Genomic DNA, 17429 nt, shown 5'->3' with positions numbered 1-17429 from the left:
TTCACTTTTGCTTCCTTTCCACATTCAAGCTCTTCCCTGGGGTTTAGAGGGACGCAGACAGTTCTCATAGGATGTAATGTCTGTGTCTTACCCCCATGTGGTCACCATCCATTAGGAGACAGCGAAGGACAGGACAGGAGCTGAGTTGGACCCCCAGTTGCTGCTGGCGGTGTGCTCAGAAGGGTCCTTCCTACTGCACCCACTGGGAAGTGTCTCGCAGCAGGGAATGTTTCCAGAGTGTCTCATGCCCTTTGCCTCTCCCAGCTCACTTGGTACAGATTTACTAGTGTAAGCCTTCAAACCTGGCCTTTATTGTTTGTCACGTTTTAGTGCAATACCAAATATGCACACATGCACATCAGTTTTTGTGGATGGAATTAGGTTTATTTATTTATTTGGTTTAATGGTGATACTGGGGATTGAACCCAGGACCTTGTGATTACTAGGCACGTGCTCTGAGCTCTGCCTTCCCCTTCCCCTGTATGTGCACATCTTTAAATGGTGTGTAGAAAAGCCACAAAGCAGTCACACTGCCGGGAACAGAATATATGTGGGTATATGTATGACTGAAATGTGATGCTGTACACCAGGAATTGACACAACATTGTAAACTGACTAGACTTCAATCAAAAAAATTAAACCAAAACCAAAACAAACTATGGTGAACAGCCACGGACTCAGGGACTCGTGTGCTCCTCCTCTGTTTCATTCTCCAGGATAGCAACTACCCTAAACTCGGTGTTTTTCATGCTCCTTTTAAAATGTCCTATTCCAAAATCACTTTTTATTTTTGCTGCTTTTGAATTTTACAGAAAGTGAAGGAACACTTACTGTGGTCGCCTGGAAGGTGCTTTTTTTGCAGTTGGCACTGTGCCGTGAGACGCATCCGTGTTGTGACCTGAAGCTCTATTCTGTTTGCACTACTTCATGGTGTTCGCAGTGTGAATGTAAAACCACCTGCTGCTCTGTTCTCCTCCTGGTGAAGATCTCTGTCTGTTTCTCATCTTGACTGTTGCTCACAGGGTCACCAGGGAGGTCTGGGACACTTGGGCATCAGTTTCCTGTGAGTGTGAATCTTCTGGATTTTTGGGGTCAAAGCGATTTTCTGGACCATAATGGAGTAAGAATGCTCCAAGTACTTTTAATAATAATAACTTTCTAAGTGACTCCCAAGGCATTTAGACAGTCCTCGTTCTGCCCCCTGTGCACTCTCCTGGCTGTGTCTGGAGTTCTCGACCCTGGATAGTTTCCAAGAAATGCGCAGATGTGGAGAGCTACTGATGCGTTCTTCCTCTTCTTATTTTTCTTCCTCCTTTCCCTGCATCTTCCCACCCTCCCCTTGCATTCTGGCCCTTGGGCTGTAGAAGTGTTGCCATTGTTCAGATCAGCGGGTCCCTTCTATGGAAACATAGGCCGCACCAGCTCCCTGAAGGCCCACTTACAGAGATACTGCCTTCACCAATTAGGTTAAGGGCAAAATTTTCAAGTAGCTTTTCTTTCCTGGTGAGTCTTGCTTTATTCTAGGGGCTGGATGGTGGAAGTTTTCATCCATGTGTTGTGAGAGTGATGTTCGTAGGTGGAGCCAACCACCCGTAGTCTTGCTTGGAAAGGCACCAGCGCACTGCGTCTGAAAGACACCCTCTCCCTTCACTGTGAAGGACGTGACCACAAAGCACAGTGTAAGAAATCATAAACATTCTTTACACATAAATGACAAATTAAGAAGATCTTATTTCTTCAGGTCACTCAGTGCACAATCGGTATCAGTAATATCTCGGCTCCTGTGCTGTGGCCCCAGAGACTTGATAACCAAGGAAGGAGGATGCCGCTCAATGCTTATGCACTTGATTTCTACAAGCACGGTTCCTTGTTGGGACTAGTCCAAGACAACAGGTGTGTTTCACCTCTCTGTCCCTCTGTCTCTGTCCCTGTCTCCACCTCCACTGCTGCCCCTGCTTCTCTCATTGCCACCTCTCCCTCTGTCTCCATGTCTTTCCACATCCATGTCCACATCTGCGTCTGTTTCTTTCATCTCCATCTCCACCACCTCTGCCTCCACCTGTCATTCCCACCTCTGCCTCTGTTTCTATTTATATATCCCTCTCCATCTCCATGTCTTCTTATATCTCATGAATTAGCACAATGAATTTTAGACCAAAGCCTTTTCACAATTTCAAGCATGGGTTCATCATGCTGAATATACTAGAATTTTTTCTCATGGACTAATGGCAGGAGAAAATAGTACATTTGGTGGTATTGTTATTTGTGGTTGACCAGCAGACTCTTGGGACTTAGGCTGACTCACTTGACATAAAGCTGTATGCCACAAACAGAAACATTCACACATCCCCACAGATGTATTTTTATTTATTACTGTCCTACTTATTCATTATTAAATATTTCAAAACCTCGTAACTAATAAATACTGCTGTGCTCACTGTTATTGAGAAAAGTACATAAAAAATATAATTCACATGTCTGAGGACTGAGAACATGGCAGTTGTTTTAACTCTTTGGCAGGGAAACCATTTTCAGAAACTGTATTCAGGGGTAGACCCTCTGGGACTTACTGGGAGTGGAGGAATTGGCCCAGCCACCAAGCACCTTGATGTGTGTGGTGGGGGGACATTCTGTTACACCATCAGAAATTAAAAGTGCATTTGACATAAAATTTGGAACAATCTCTGTTGAACTCAAGTATTTAAAACTTCTGCCCTCTTGAGCAATGTTGATTGTTTTTGAAAGTGTGACTCATTATTGTGAATAAAGTTGTGACACCAGTGAGTAATCCACTGGGTTCTTCTCTGACTCACTGGCCCCATTCACTCTCCTGATGTTATCTTTTCCACTTGGGTTTTCTCCCGAGGTCAGCCTCCCGTGTTCTTGGATGAGCTGTGCTGTGGTACTCATGACTCTTGAGTTCACAACCCTCCTTCCCACGGATTAGGTCATCGTTTGGGAGTCTGTGGCAGAAAGTATTTTGGTCAATACATCTCGACTGACAAGTTATCTGTTATTGACAAACCCAACTTTTCAATATGAAATGAGAGATTCCGTGATTTTTTATAGCATTAATTTTCAAAATGTTGTTTTGTTTAGGATAAACGAAGGAGCTGCCTATCAGTTGTTGAAGGACTTTGCCCTCACCATTCAGTCTATCAGGTGTGTGATGCATTTTAAATACTGAGTTCAGATATTCCGATACGTTAATGGTAACCTGAAAAATGTTGAGCTTGTACTTCCAGGGGCCACTGAGCCTCTTCAGGTGCCAAACATTTCAGCTCCCCAAGGACTTTGCAGAAGTTTTCCTCAACACTGTTGCATTGTTTCTATAATAGAACTAATTCCAAAGTCCACTCGAAATTAAGTTTCACCCAGGCCCAGAGCCTCAGCCCAGACACGCGGCACCAACAGGCATCAAAGCTCAAAGCCTCAAGAACCCCTAGACCCTGGCAGCCTCAGCTCCACATCCCAGGTTCCTGTTATAGTTAATGACACACAGGTGACGCGGGGGGTGAGGAGGAATGTGTGGGGGCTGAGAGCCGGGAACAGTGAGTGGGAACCTGTATGTCATGTTACATCTGTGGGTCCGTGAGGACACCAGGGAGACGCTGGGCCTCAGGCTAATGACAGAGCCTGATGCAGTGTCCCTAGTCCCTGACCAGGCCCAGCCAGACTGCCCTTTCTTGGATTTCCTCTCTCCATTCTTGTCACCCTCACTGTCAGTTTCTTACACAGGCTGTAACTGGTGATCACACATGGTGTATCTAAACCAGCACAGCTTCATGACCCTACCGATCCTGAGGTCTCATGTCTAAAAGGGGTCTCCCTGGGCAAAAGCAAGGGTGTCAGGGCTGCATGACAGAGGCTCTGGGACAGTCTGTTTGTCTTTTCCTGGCTTCTAGAAGCTTTGATCTAGGCCCCTTCTGCCCTCAAAGCAGCACTGGGGGCAGAGGCTCACGTCAGGCCCCTCTGACGTCACCCCTTCCACCTCCCTCTTCCACTTAGGATGTCCTTTGTGACAACAGTGGACCAGCTGGTCCCTCCGGGTTAATCTCCATCTCAAGCTCAGCTGATTAGAACTTCACTTCGCATTAGCAGCCCTGACTCTCCATGTGACCCACCAGTTTCTGCATGTCTAGGGATTAGGATGTGGACCCCTTTGGAGGACCGTTACTCTATTCACCACACCCCTGTGTTCTGTATTTGCTCACATCTCTAGGTCACGGGAGGATTATTTTGCTTTTTTGTAGAGGTAGTTGCCTGTGGGTGTACGTGTGTGTGTGGGTGCATGCATATACATATGTCTGCATGCACACGTGCATGTATGCATGTGTGTACATGCCTGTGTGCACGTATGCACGTCTGTGTGGTCTGTGTGGATGGACGTACAGGGTTCTGAGATACATATGCTCCTTGTCAGTCTTTCATCATCTAGTGGGGTTTACTTCACTCTGCCTCCCCAGGGAGAGCTCTTCTGGCCCTGAATCTCAGCAGCATGGGCACTTTTTACCTGTCCCTGTATTTCCATTTCCAGCATCTCTTATGCGGAACTGTGTGGAAATGAAGAGGACAACGTGGTCTTAGCATTTGAGCAGCTGAGATGAAACCTTTTTTGAAAAATTTAAAAAAATCTGAAAACAAAGTCTTACCCAGACCACTTGGAGGACGGCCATGGACGTTTTTCAAGTCATAATTTCTGATTCTGATGCAGTCTTGTTAGGAACATGTGCAGGATGGAGTAGGGAGAGTGAGGCTTTGAGCTGGGGCTGTGACCGCCCTGCCGTGCTTTCTCCTGGGCCCCTGGGATGAACTGTTTCCTGTCTCTGGATCTCGGCTTCTCTGCACAGCTTAGTGATGATGCTCACAGGCTTGGCTGGCATGTGATCGACTGAGAAACAGTGAGGATTTTGCTTGTGGTGGAAGAACCAGTTTTGCTCTGTGAGGCCTAAGCTGGTCTTACATTCTCAGCATTTCTTTTCTCGCTTGTAATTTGTAAAAATTCTGTTAAGATTAGAATAAATAATTACAGTGCCCTGAAGTTGAAATGTGACTCTCTGATTAATTTACATGTGATGGCGTGACTTAGATACATGGCTGTTAGGAGAGCACCTGCCAGTGAATGAAACTCCTTTTTATAAAACGCAATGAGACTTTAGGCATAAATTCTGTGATGCTTTATAGTGAAACATAACTGATGTTTTAGCTTGATTTTAATTGTATGTAAGTGACTGAAGAACCACAAACAAAAAGAGGTTTAGTCTTATTTACCATTGGCCTCTTCGTGTTAAATCTATGCATCTTTCAGTCCATTTACACAGTGTTTGCATTTTATGTAACGTGGCTTATGTATAATCACTGTTCCTCCCAGCCTCACCTTGGATTATAGTTCTAGAACCTATTTTAGACCCTAAATTTGAACAGAGCCTTTCGTCCTCAGAGCTGGAAGTCTGCTGTCTCCTGCTGTCCTGATGTCTTATGACAGATGGCCCCTTGTGTGGCATTATTTCTACACAGATTGCATCAACTTGGAAAACACCTGTGGTTCATTTTATCTGGAGATGGAGGAATATTCTGTCTCCCCAGCATTGTGTGTGCCACATAAGGGGTCCCTGCTTTCTTTGGGCTAAACTGATAACATGCCTCATAAGAATTTCTGAGCACGAAGACACCTGGAAACCGATGTGGCCTCTGCTGCCCCTTTATCTCTGTTTCAGACAGTGATACACAGTATTCATCTATTATTACATGGGTCTCCACCCCTTACTTGTAGCTTCGTAAATCTGATGGGGACGTGAAGTTTCTTCTTTTCACATCTGACTGAGCCAATCTGAGTCCCTGACTTTTAGGAGGAGAATAAGATTATTTCTTGCAACCTGATGCTCTTTTAAAAGAGGAAGTTACACCTGACCTCTTTGAGGTGTGTCTAATGGGCAGCTTCCTTTTTGATTTTTAGCAACAACTTTAAAGAGTAACTGTTAACAACTTACGAAGAGTGAGTTTGCACAGGCTCTGGAAGCATTTTCTGCTCCAGTTGTGATCATGTGGAATTTTTCCTTGAGAAATATGTACAGAGACTCTGCTGTGATTTACTGGAAAATCATTATTACCACAATAATTTATTCCCATCTTTTTCCCCAAAAGAGGGAAAATCGTATTTGCATTGGGCTTATGAACGGTTTTCTGGAAGACCCATTTATCAAAAGTTTTTATTTAGAGAAAATTGTGGGTTCATATGGTATTAAGAGAAATAATAAACCTATGCATGTGTGGTCAGTTAATTTACAACAAAGGAGGCCAGAATATACAATATGAAGGGACAGTCTCTTCAGTAAATAGGTGTTGGGAAAACTGGACAGCCACAGGCAAAAGAATAAGACTGACCGTTATCCTACATAAAAAGTAACTTAAAGTGAATTAAAGATGTGAACATAAGACCTGAAATCTTAAAACTCCTAGAGGAAAACTAAGGGTAAGGCTCCTTGACACAGGTTTTGTTAATGATTTATTGAATCTGACAAAAGCAAAAGCAACAAAAGTAAAATCAACGAAAGGGATGACATCAAACTAAAAAGCTTCTGCACAACAAAGGAAACCGTCAGAATGAAAAGGCGGCCTGCAGAATGGGAGGTGTTTGCAGACCGTGCATCTGCTCAGGGGTGAATAACCAAAATAAAGAACTCATACAACTCAATCCCCCAAAACCCCCAAATACTCAATTGAAAATTGGGCAGAGGATCTGAATAGAAATTTTCTCAAAAGACATACAAATGGCCCCCCCCAAAAAAAAAAAAAAAAGCCCACGAAAAGATGCTTAGCATTGCTAATCATCAGGGAAATGCAAATCTAAACCACAGTGAGACATCACCTGACACCAGCCAGAGTGGCCTGTCCATGGAAGACAAGAGGTAGCAAGTGCTGGAGAGGGTGTGGAGGAAAGGGAAGCCCTCATGCACTGTTAGCTGGAATGTAAATTGGTGCAGCCCCTGTGGAAAATAGTATGTAGATTCCTCCAAAAATTAAAAATAAAGTGACTATGTGACCCACTTGAGGGTTTTTATCTGAAGGAAATGGAAACACTAACTTGGAAAAATATCTGCACCTCCATGTTCACCGCAGCATCATTTACAGCAGCCAAGACAAAACAACCAGTGTTTCCCGAGGGATGAATAGATAGATGTTACCAATAGCCAGGGCACAGATCAACCAGTGTCCACTGATGGACGAATAGATAAAATGTTATGTACATATGTAAAATTCAGCCATAAAAAAGAATGAAGTTTTGCCATTAGTGACAACGTGGATGGACCTTGAGGGCATTATGCTAAGTGAAATAAATCAGATAAAGACAAAAGACCGTATGAGCTCATGTAGAATCTAAACAAACAAAAAATGAACTCATACAGAGAAGAGATTGGTAGTTACCATAGGCAGGAGGTAGGGGGTGGACAAAAACAGGCGAAGTGGGTCAAAAGGTACAAACTTTCAGTTCTAAATAAGTCTTGTGATGTAATGTACAGCATGGTGACTATAGTAAATAATACTGTGTTGTACACACTTGTCCCTTGGAATCTCCAGGGGGTTGGTTCCAGGACCCTCTGCAGACACCAGAATCCACGGATGCCCAAGTCCCGGAGTGGGCTGTCTGTTTCCAGGGATCCTGCATCTGCAGATCCAGCCAAGTGCAGGGAGTAAGCAGAGCACATGTACCCTGGTTGGTTGAATCTGTGGATTTAGCACCTGAGGATTTGGAGGAACGACTGTATATTTATCAAAAAAAAAAATCCAAGTATAAGTGGACCTGTGCAGTTCAAACCCATGTTGTTCAAGGGTCAGCTGTATTTGAAAGTTTCTGAGAGAGTAAATCTTAAAATATTGCAGGAAAATAAAATTATAACTGTGTGGTGGTGAATGCTAACTAGACAACATGATGATCATTTCACAACATAAACTTACAGTGAATCATCATATTGTGGACCTGGCACTAATGTTCTATGTAAGTTATGTGTCCATTACAAGAGATAATTCAAAAGTAACATAGGGAGACCCATGAGGCCTTTCCCCAGTCTCCTAAATGCTAGGCGCTTGCATATAGTGCAGTATCAGAACCAGGAAGTCGATAGAAATGGAGTCTGTTGCTCAGATTTCGTCGGTTTCCCATGCTCTCATTTGTGTGTGAGCATTTAGTTCTGCGCAGTTGTGTTGCACGTGTAGGTTAGTGTACCCACAACCACAGTCAAGACACAGAACCGTCCCATTGCACAAAGAACCCTCTTCCTGCCCTTTTATAACCACAGTCTCCCCCCACTGTCTTCTGTTCCCCTTTTTCCTTCCCACCAGATCTCATACCCACCCCCCTACCCCCTCGTGCTGTGTGCCCAACCCTCCTGTCCCTAACCCCTGGCCACCACCGGCTGTTCTCTATTTCTGCGATGTTACCATTTCAAGACCCATATAAATAGACTCCTACAGGTGTGGTTGGCTTTTTTCAGTCAGTGTAACTCCCTCGAGGCCAGTCCAAGCGCTTGCATGTTGTCCACAGTGTGCTATTTTATGACCGAGTCGTGTTCTCCAGTCTGGACGTCCCTCTGTTTGTTACCCCGTTCAGCCCACTGAAGCACTGGGTTGCTTCCAGGTTTGAGCTGTTAGAAATAAGCTGTTAATATTCATGCTTCCTCTGTTTCTTTTTCTTCTGTTTCTCTTTTCTTGCCTTCCCGTGAATTACCTGAAAATGTTTGGATTCCATGTTGATTTACTGATATACCACTCTGTACCGTTTTCTTAGCGGTTGCAACATACATTGTAACTTACCACAGTCCGCAGGTGGCGAGGTCTTACCCACACTGTTACTCAGGCCCCTTTACCCTTCCCACTTTCTAAGTGGAATCGTTGTAAGTGTTTTCTCAACATACACTGAGCACCGCATCAGGTGATGTTAACATTTTTACTTCAACCATTAAGTATGATTTAATAAGCTCATGGGAAGAATATTCTATTTACCCCTATTTTTACTCATTCTGAGTGTCTTTTTCCCTTTCTGAAGGCTCACACTTTCTCTTGTGAACCTTTCCTTTCAGCTAGAGAATTTCCTTTTCCTGTTCTTGGAGGGTAGGTTTGCTGGTGACCCATTCGGTCATTCTCCTTCGATAGACAGTTTTTATTTCCTCTTCCATCCCAAAGAATATTTTCACTGGGTGTAGAATTTATGATTCATGGGTTTTTAGAAATTTCAGTTGTTGAAAAACATTGTGCCACTTCTTCCGGCCACCGTGGCTTCTGATGAGATGGCCCCTGGCACCTGCATGGGGGGCACTGTGGGCTGTGGGCAGTTTCTGCTTTCAAGACTTTGTAGTTTTCAGAAGTTTAATTATGATGTTTTCTTTGCCTGATTTTTCTTTTTCTTATTTGGGGCTCTTTTAGCTTTTTCACTCTGGGGGTTCATGTTGCTTAATTTGGGACGTTTTCAGCCATTATTTCTTTACGTATCTCTTGAGCCCCACCCTTTCTCCTCTCCTTCTGAGACTCCAGCAGAATGAGTGTCGGCTTTTGTGGGTGGCCTCACAGGTCCCTGACACTCTGTTCATTTCTTTCTCAGTCTCCTTTCTCTCTGTTACTCAGGTTGGTGAGCGCTGTTGACCTGTCCTCAAGGTCACACACGCACACACTCTCTCTCTCCCTCCCTCCCTTTGCAGCCTGCTCTGGAGACGCTCCCTCGGGTCTCCTGTTCTCCATTTCATCCCATAATAAAGCCCTAAAACTAGTGTGGCAGTTTCTTTGATGGAAAAATGTCGGCAGCTGTGAAGACCAAGGTGAGAAACCAGACTGGGTGACTTTAACCACTTGTGGCTCAAAGGTTCTGGGGAAAAAACATGGAGCCATGAAACATTTATTATAGGAATCTAGCAAAATAAACCGCAGTGCCAGCTGAAGATACCATTTGTTAAACTGAGTTTTATTTCAGCCTCAGTGTTGACTAACTGCACATCCAACTAGCACAAAGCTGGCCGGGGCCGGGGAACGAGCGAGCATTCCTCCCCAGGGGCTAGGTGTCTACTCAGAGCTGCGTCCAGACAGCAGTAACTGCAGCCCCAGAGCCGCATTCCTTGGTTTCCAGGACCACGTCCAGCCGCAGTGGGTACAGGAAAGCCTTGTTTTCACGTCCAGCGTCAACGAGGCTGTGTGGGACAGGCACGATCGATCCGTCTGTTAATACAAGGTTAGACTTGGTTTCGTCCCGGCACGCCCACACAAGTAACAAGAGCTAATTTGGTTTTACATCATACACGCTGATGAGACATCACTTCCCCTAATAAGTGCGGAACTGAGGAGGGACTTCGACCACTTGAGACATCTGCACAGGTGACAGGCTGAGCCTTTGTTCAGCAGGAGGACATAAAACAGGATCAAGAAAGAATATGGGGAGAAGCAGAAACCGGCTTTCCGAAAATTCTCCAGCCACGGAGGTCTCACGCACCTGGCAGGAGGCTGCCTGACCTGGGCACACGTGGCCGTGGGGACCAGGGTGGCAAGCCAACGAGGAGAAGCTTTCTCTTGTCCCAGGTTCACTGTGAAAACTACAGAATCCGACTTTCCCCAACATGTCCAAATCTTCCATCCTTTTAATTAAAAATCCAGGACAGAGCAGCCCTGTGCCTCCTGGCTCTTTCTTCCTGCAGCAGAAAGCCCCGGACACCTCAGAAACGGGAATAGACACCTGGAGGGGGGCGGGGTGACGTGGCAGTGAGTTCTCCAGGTCTCCTCACTGCCTCCCGTACATCCAAGAGGTGGGGGACCCACCACCCCTGTGCTTCCCCCTGTGTCCTGGGGCCACCCTGACACCCCTCCCCCCCACCTTGGCACCAGAGAGAGAGCGAGGCAGCGTGGGTCACCCTCAGCTGTCCCTCCTTCCTCTGTGGTCCAGCATCAGCCCAGCTTCAGAGCCGTGGTGTCTGCTTTCTGTCCATGTGTTATACCGTTAGTGATCTGGCCAAACTGAGCGAGTGGACAGTGTCCTCCAACACAGTTTGCCTTTTCCTCATTGCAAGACCAACCGTTTGGCCCCGAATCTCCCTCCTTTTTATCTAAATGCTTTAAAAACCACATGGAATAGCTTCCCTACTAGATGGTCTTTTCCCTTTTGGGACCTACTAGAAAGGGAAACACAAAAGTGCTCATCAGATGCTGTTCTCCACAGCGTCTGCTCCGATTTCCAGTCCCTCCAGCAGTGTGTGAGGGCCCCCTTTCCCCCACACCCTCGCCAACACTTACGGTTTCTTGTCTTGTTGATGACAGCCGTTCTGACAGGTGTGAGGTGGGATCTTACAGTGGTTTTGAGTTTTATTTTCCTGATGTTCAGTGGCATTGAGCATCTTTTCATGTGCTGGTCAGCCTTATGCTTGTCTTTGGGAAAATGCCTGCTCACTTACTCTGCCTATTTTCTAATCAGATTGTTTGTTCTTTTCGTATCAAGTTGTGTGAGTTTTTAAAAATATTTTGGATATTAGCCCCTTATTGGATATATCATTTGCAAATACAGGCATAACTCTGAGCTGTTGCAGGTTTGGTTCCAGACCAATGCAATAGATGAATATCATAATAAAGCAAGTCACACACTTTTCTGGTTTACCAATGCATATAGAAGTTGCATTTACACTGTACTATGGTCTGCTAAGTGTGAAATAACATTACGTCTTAAAAAAACAATGTACACACCTTAACTTAAAATATTTTATTGCTAAAAAATGCTAACCAGCACCTGAGCCTGCAGTGAGCCATACTCTTTGTTAGTGGAGGAGTTGAAATTCTGTGAGAATTAAGAAAGTGTGAGACAAAGACATAAAATGAGCAAATTCTGTCAGAAAAGCGGCATCTACAAATTTGTCTGATGCAGAGCTGCCAGAAATGTTGTGTGTTGCAGCCCAAGATCAGCAAAGATCAGCAAGAAGACACAGTCAGCCCATGTGCTCTCCGTCCAGCAGACGGCCCTGCCTGCCGTGTCATGGCTCTTTTGGTGAAGTCTCATTTGTTTCTTTTTGCTTTTGTTTCCCTTGCCTGAAGGACAGACCCAAAGTAAATGTCACCAAGACTGAACAAAGGGTGTGCTGCCTGGGTTTCTCTTCCAGGAGTGTTACGGTCTCGGGTCTTACATGTAAGTCTTTAATCCACTGTGAATTTATTTCTGTATTTGGCATGGAAGAGTGGCCCGGTTTCACTCTTTTGTATGTGGCTGTCCCATTTTCCCAGCACCAATATTTCTTCCTTTTTTTTTTTTCCAGAAATGAATTTAACTTCAATTTTATTTTTAACATGTACATACATATATTCATTTTCATAATTTTTTCATTAAATATTATTACAAGATATCAAGTGCAGTTCCCTGTGCTATACAGAAGAAGCTTTTTTTTAATCTATCTTAATATAGAGTATTTAATATTTGCAAAGCTCAAACATGTGTTGAAGAGACTGCCTTTCCCCACTTGAACATTTTAAAGTGAACAGTTCAGTGACATTTGTTGCATTCATAAAGGGGAACCACCCCCTCTATCTGGTTATTAAACATTTTCATTAGCCCACAGAAGTCTGAGCCCCGTCTCTCCCCTCATCCTCTGTCTCTGTTCTCCATCTTGCAGGTTTATCTAGTCTGGATATTTAATATCACTGGACAAGGTTCACCCATGTTGTAACGTCATCAGTATCTGACGCCTTTTTGTAGCTGGATTTCACTCTGCTGTTTGTATGTAAACAGCTTATCCAGGTGATGGGTGTTGGGTTGCTTCTTCTTTTGGTGAACGTGCTTGTACTTGCACTTGTCTGAGTCCCTGTTTTCAGTTCTCTTGTGTACATACTGATGGGTAGAATTGCTGGCTCATATAGTAACTCTGTTCAACTGTTTTAGAACCACTGAAATATTTTCCACAACAACTGAACCATTTTACCTGACCACCAGCAGTGTTCGAGAGTTCTCATTTCTCTGCAGCCCCACCACACCTGTTATTTTCCTTTTTAAAAATTACAGCCATTCTAGTGGGTGTGAAGTGGTTTTGATTTAATTTCCCTGAACACTAAAGACGTTGGGCGTATTTTCATGTCATGAAAGAGATGTATATATTTTTTGGAGAAATGTCTATTCAAGTCCTTTACCCATTTAAAACTTACGTTGTTTTCCTTTTTGTTGTTGAGTTGAAGTCCTTTTATATTCTGGCTACTAGACCCTTATCAGATACACGACTTGAAATTATCTTCTCCTAATCTGTATGTTAATTTTTCATTTTCTTGATAATGTCTTTGGTGCACAATTTTTTTTTTTTTTTTTTTTTTTTTTACTTTTGATGAAATTCAACCTATCTAATTTTTCTTCTGTTACTCATGCTTTTGGTGTCGTATCCAAGAATCCCTTCCTAAGTTCATGGTCGTGAAGCTTTATCCCTATGTTTTTTTCTAAGAATGTTACCAGTTTTAGCTCCTGTATGTAGATTGTTGATCCGTTTTGATAAATTTTGGCATATGGTGTGAGATAAGGTTCCGGCTTCATTCATGTGCATCTGAGTACACAGTTGTCCCAGTGCCACTTGTTGAATTCTTCCTAACCTTGCCAAAGCCCAGCTGGCCCTAGGTGTGTGAGTTTATTTAGGTTTTCAGTTCTGTACCATTAACCTACATGTCTGTTCTCCTGCCAGTACTATGCTGTTTTGACAACTGTAGCTCATGAAATGTGTGGGTCTTTCAACTTTCTTTGTATTCAGTATGTTCTGGCTTTTCAATGTCCTTTGTAATTCCACATGCATTTGAGGATTATCTTTTCCACTTCTGCAAAAAAGGCTGTGAGAATTTCGATAGAAATTGCGATGAATCTATAGATGACTTTGAGTAGTATTGGCATCTTAGCAATATTAAGTCTTTCAATCCATAAACACAGGATGTCTTTCCATTTTGTAGGTCTTCCTTAATTTCTTTCAGCAATATTGTAGTTTTCAGTGTGCATGTCTTTGACCTCCCTTGTTAAATTTATTCCCAGGTATTTTATTCTTACATGTGCTCTGACACCTAGACCCTTCCCCATAATATTCTTTCCAGGAAGTGCCTTGCTTTCGTGTAGAAACTCTACTGATTTTTGAGTGTTGATTTTGTACTCTATAACTTTGCTAACTTTATTAGCTCTGATACTAAGTTATTTTGTGGAGTCTTCAGCATTTTCGACCCATGGGAATCACATCATCTGTGAACAGACAGAGTTTTACTTTTTCCTTCCCAATTTGAATGCCTCCTTTTTCTTCTTACCTAACAGCTCTGGCCAGTACTACTAGTAAATACTGAATAGCAGCAGTGAAAGCAGACATCCTTGTTTTGTTCCTGATTAAGGAAAAAACTTTCAGCCTTTTATCATGGAATTTGATGTTCACTGTGAGCTTTTCCTAAATGTCCTTTGTCATGTTGAGTAAGTTTCCTTATGTTGCTAGTTTGCTGCCTGTCTTTATGAAAGGTGATCTAGTGGCTTTTCCCCTTTATTCTGTTGATATGGTGTGTTATATTGATTGATTTTCTAATGTTGAATCGTTCCTGGGATAAATCTCACAGGGTCCTAGTGTGTAACCCTTTAAATAAATTTTTGGACTCAGTTTGCTGGTATTTTGTTGAGGATTTTTGCATCTATATTCGTAAGGGATATTGGCCCGTAGTTTCTTTACCTCTGATTTTTTAGTCTGGTATTGGTATTAGGATAAAACGGGCCTTATAGAAAGAGTTAGAAAGTATTTCTTCCTCTTCTATTTTTTGGTAGAGTCTGAAGAAAAATCGGTGTTAATTCCTCTTGAAATGTTTGGTAGAATTCACCAGGGAAGCCAGCCGATTGGGTTTTTCTTTGTTGAGATGCTTTTGATAGCTGACTCAATTTATTTATTTAGTATGGGTTTTATTAGGTTTTCTATTTTTCAATCAGTTTTCATAATATGTGTATTTCCCGGAATTTATCCATTTAATCTGAATTATCTGTTTGGTTTAGAGTCAGTTGTTCATAGTAACCTCTTGTCATCCTTTTTATTTCTGTGGCATCGGTAGAACTGTCTCCATGTTCATTTCCTTTTTTTTTTTTTTTTCTGATCAGATAGAGCTAATTAAGACCTTTGTGTTTACTCAGTATTTGCTTATCATCACACAGCCCATGTTCATTTCTGATTTTATTTATTTCCATCTTTTTTCCCCCTTGGTCAGTCTAGCTAAAGATTTGTCAGTTTGCTGATCTTTTCTGAGATTCAACTAGTGTTTCACTGATACCATTTTTCCATTCTTTATTTCATTTTCCATCACACTAATCTTTATGATTTCCTTCCTTCTCCTAGGTTTTAGGTCACACTCTTTCAAGTCCCTTAAGGTGTAAGAGTCAGCTGCTGATTTGAGATCTTCCACCTTTTTCAGATTAGGGAGTAACTGGTATAAATTCGTTCTGAGCACTATTTTTTTCTGTATTCCATAGGTTTTGGTATATTTTGCTTTTACTGTCATTTGTCTTTGTTCTCTAATTTTCCTGTGATGTTTTTTCTTTGACTCATTGTTTATGTGTGATTTAATTTCCAAATATTTGTCAGTTTTCCAGTTTTCCTTCTGTAAATGATTTCTAGCTTCATTCCATTGTGGTCTGAAAAGACATTGTGTGACTTCTACATTTTTAAATATATTGAAACTTGTTTTGTGCCCTAACTTATGGTCTCTTCTGGAGAATGTCTGATCTGCTTATAAGAAGAATGTGTATTTTGCTGATGTTGGGTGTAGCCTCCTGAATATGTCTGTGAGGTCTAGTTGCTTTATGGTGTTAATTCACTCATTTCCCTACTGATTTTCTGTCTAGATGTTCCATGCATTATTGAAAGGGGTACTGAAGTCTTCAACTATTATTTTAGAACCGTCACATTCTCCCTTTAGTTCTGCCTCATGTATGTGGGGGCTCTGCTATTTGGGGTCTAGATGTTTATTACATCTTCTAGATAAGTGTGAAATCTTCCAAAACCCTTTTATCAATACATAATGTCTTATTTGTTTCATGGTAACTGGTTTGACGTATAGTCCATTTTATCTGATACTAGTTCAGCCCCCCCAGCTCTCTTCTGTTTACCGTTTGCATAGAATGGCTTGTTCTGGCCTTTCACTTTCCACTTTTTTGTGTCTGGCTCTAAAGTGATGCTCTTATAGACAGTAAATGTTGGAGCATGTATTTTTTTAACCCATTCTTCTAGGCTTTTTCTTTTGATTGGAGAGTTTAATACATTCAGATTTAAAGTAATTACTGAGAAGGAAGGACCTACATTTGCCATTTTGGTGTTTGTTTGATATGTCTTATACTTTTTCGTGTTTCTCAGGGATAGTAACTGATAATTTCATCTAGTCAGTGGGTATACTTTCACTTTTCATTTTATGCTTCATAAATTTTTGTTGAGCACAATACACTTTGAATACAATAATATGATAATTCTGGAATTTACTCCATCTCAGGGTTTAGGTTTTTAGGAGTCTACTCTGGTATTTTTTGTTTAGTGACTTTTCTGAAATATTTTAATGAAATTTCTGTATATTCTTCCTCATGTGTGGCCTATGAAGTTGTTGTTTAGACTGTGTTGAGCTAGTGTTTGAACAGGGATTTCTTTGACAACAAAGAGAGACAAGAAGTAGAGAGAGAAAGGGGAGGGAGGAGGGTAGTGATGAGGAAGAAGAGGATGGAGGAGGAGGAAGAGGCTCCAATCACCCATATAGAATAACTCTGGGTCAGGGTCAGGGGTTAGGGTTAGGTTAAGGAACAGAGCCAGGGGATTAGGCAAGAGGCAAGAGTTAGGGACAGGGCCAGGGTCAGTAGTCAGGCCAGGATCAGGGGTCAGGAAAAGGGCCAGGGTCACAGGCAAGGGTCAGAGTCAGGGTCAATGACAGGGTCACGGTAACGGTCCGATGGCTAGGTATAGGGCCAGAGGCAGGGACAGGGACAAGGTGATGGTGAGGTTCAGGATCAGGAGTTAAGGTCAGGGATAGGAGTTAGGGTTAAGGGTTAGGTTTAGGCTTTAGGGTTAGGGATAGTGTAGGGTTAAGGTTAGGGGTTAGTCTCAGGGTTCGGGTTAAACTCAGGGTTACTGTCAGTGTTAGGGTTAGGGTAAAGGTTACGGTTAGGGTTAGGGTTAGACACAGTAACGGTTAGAGGTCAGGGTCAGGGGTTACGGTTAGGGTTAGGGGTTAGGGTAGGTAGGTAGGGTCAGGGTAGGGTTCAGGGTCAGGGTCAAGGTTAGGGGTTAGGGGTTAGGGTCAGGGTCAGGGTCAGAGGGTCAATGACAGGGTCACGGTAACGGTCAGATGTCAAAGATATGGGGTCAGAGGCAGGGACAGGGACAAGGTGATGGCGAGGTTCAGGATCAGGAGTTCCGGATGGGGGAAGGTCAGGTATCAGGAGTTAAGGT

General features: G+C 42.9%; 1 protein-coding gene and 1 non-coding gene across 3 annotated transcripts in view; one reads left to right on the top strand and one right to left on the bottom strand.

Moving 5' to 3' along the window:
* LOC102522252 (probable ATP-dependent RNA helicase DDX60) overlaps positions 1–5048 on the top strand; it is a 71415-nt gene extending 66367 nt beyond the window's left edge. For both annotated transcript variants that reach the window (XM_032461676.1, XM_032461675.1), the window contains 3 exons: positions 1742–1893; positions 3100–3162; positions 4538–5048. In XM_032461676.1, coding sequence (XP_032317567.1) covers positions 1742–1893; positions 3100–3162; positions 4538–4607 — 285 coding nt within the window. In that variant the 3' untranslated portion in view covers positions 4608–5048. The remainder of the gene's footprint in view (positions 1–1741; positions 1894–3099; positions 3163–4537) is intronic.
* A 10046-nt stretch (positions 5049–15094) lies between these two features.
* Positions 15095–15155, bottom strand: LOC116658075. The gene has a single exon (XR_004313276.1). It is a non-coding gene; the product is annotated as a small nucleolar RNA SNORD44 (small nucleolar RNA).
* Between the last annotated feature and the right edge of the window lie 2274 nt (positions 15156–17429).

The sequence above is a fragment of the Camelus ferus genome, chromosome 19, assembly GCF_009834535.1.
Source record: "Camelus ferus isolate YT-003-E chromosome 19, BCGSAC_Cfer_1.0, whole genome shotgun sequence".
In the NCBI taxonomy this organism is placed as follows: domain Eukaryota; kingdom Metazoa; phylum Chordata; class Mammalia; order Artiodactyla; family Camelidae; genus Camelus; species Camelus ferus.
The sequence above is the reverse complement of the archived record's forward strand: the minus strand, read 5'-3'. Positions and strand labels throughout refer to the sequence as shown.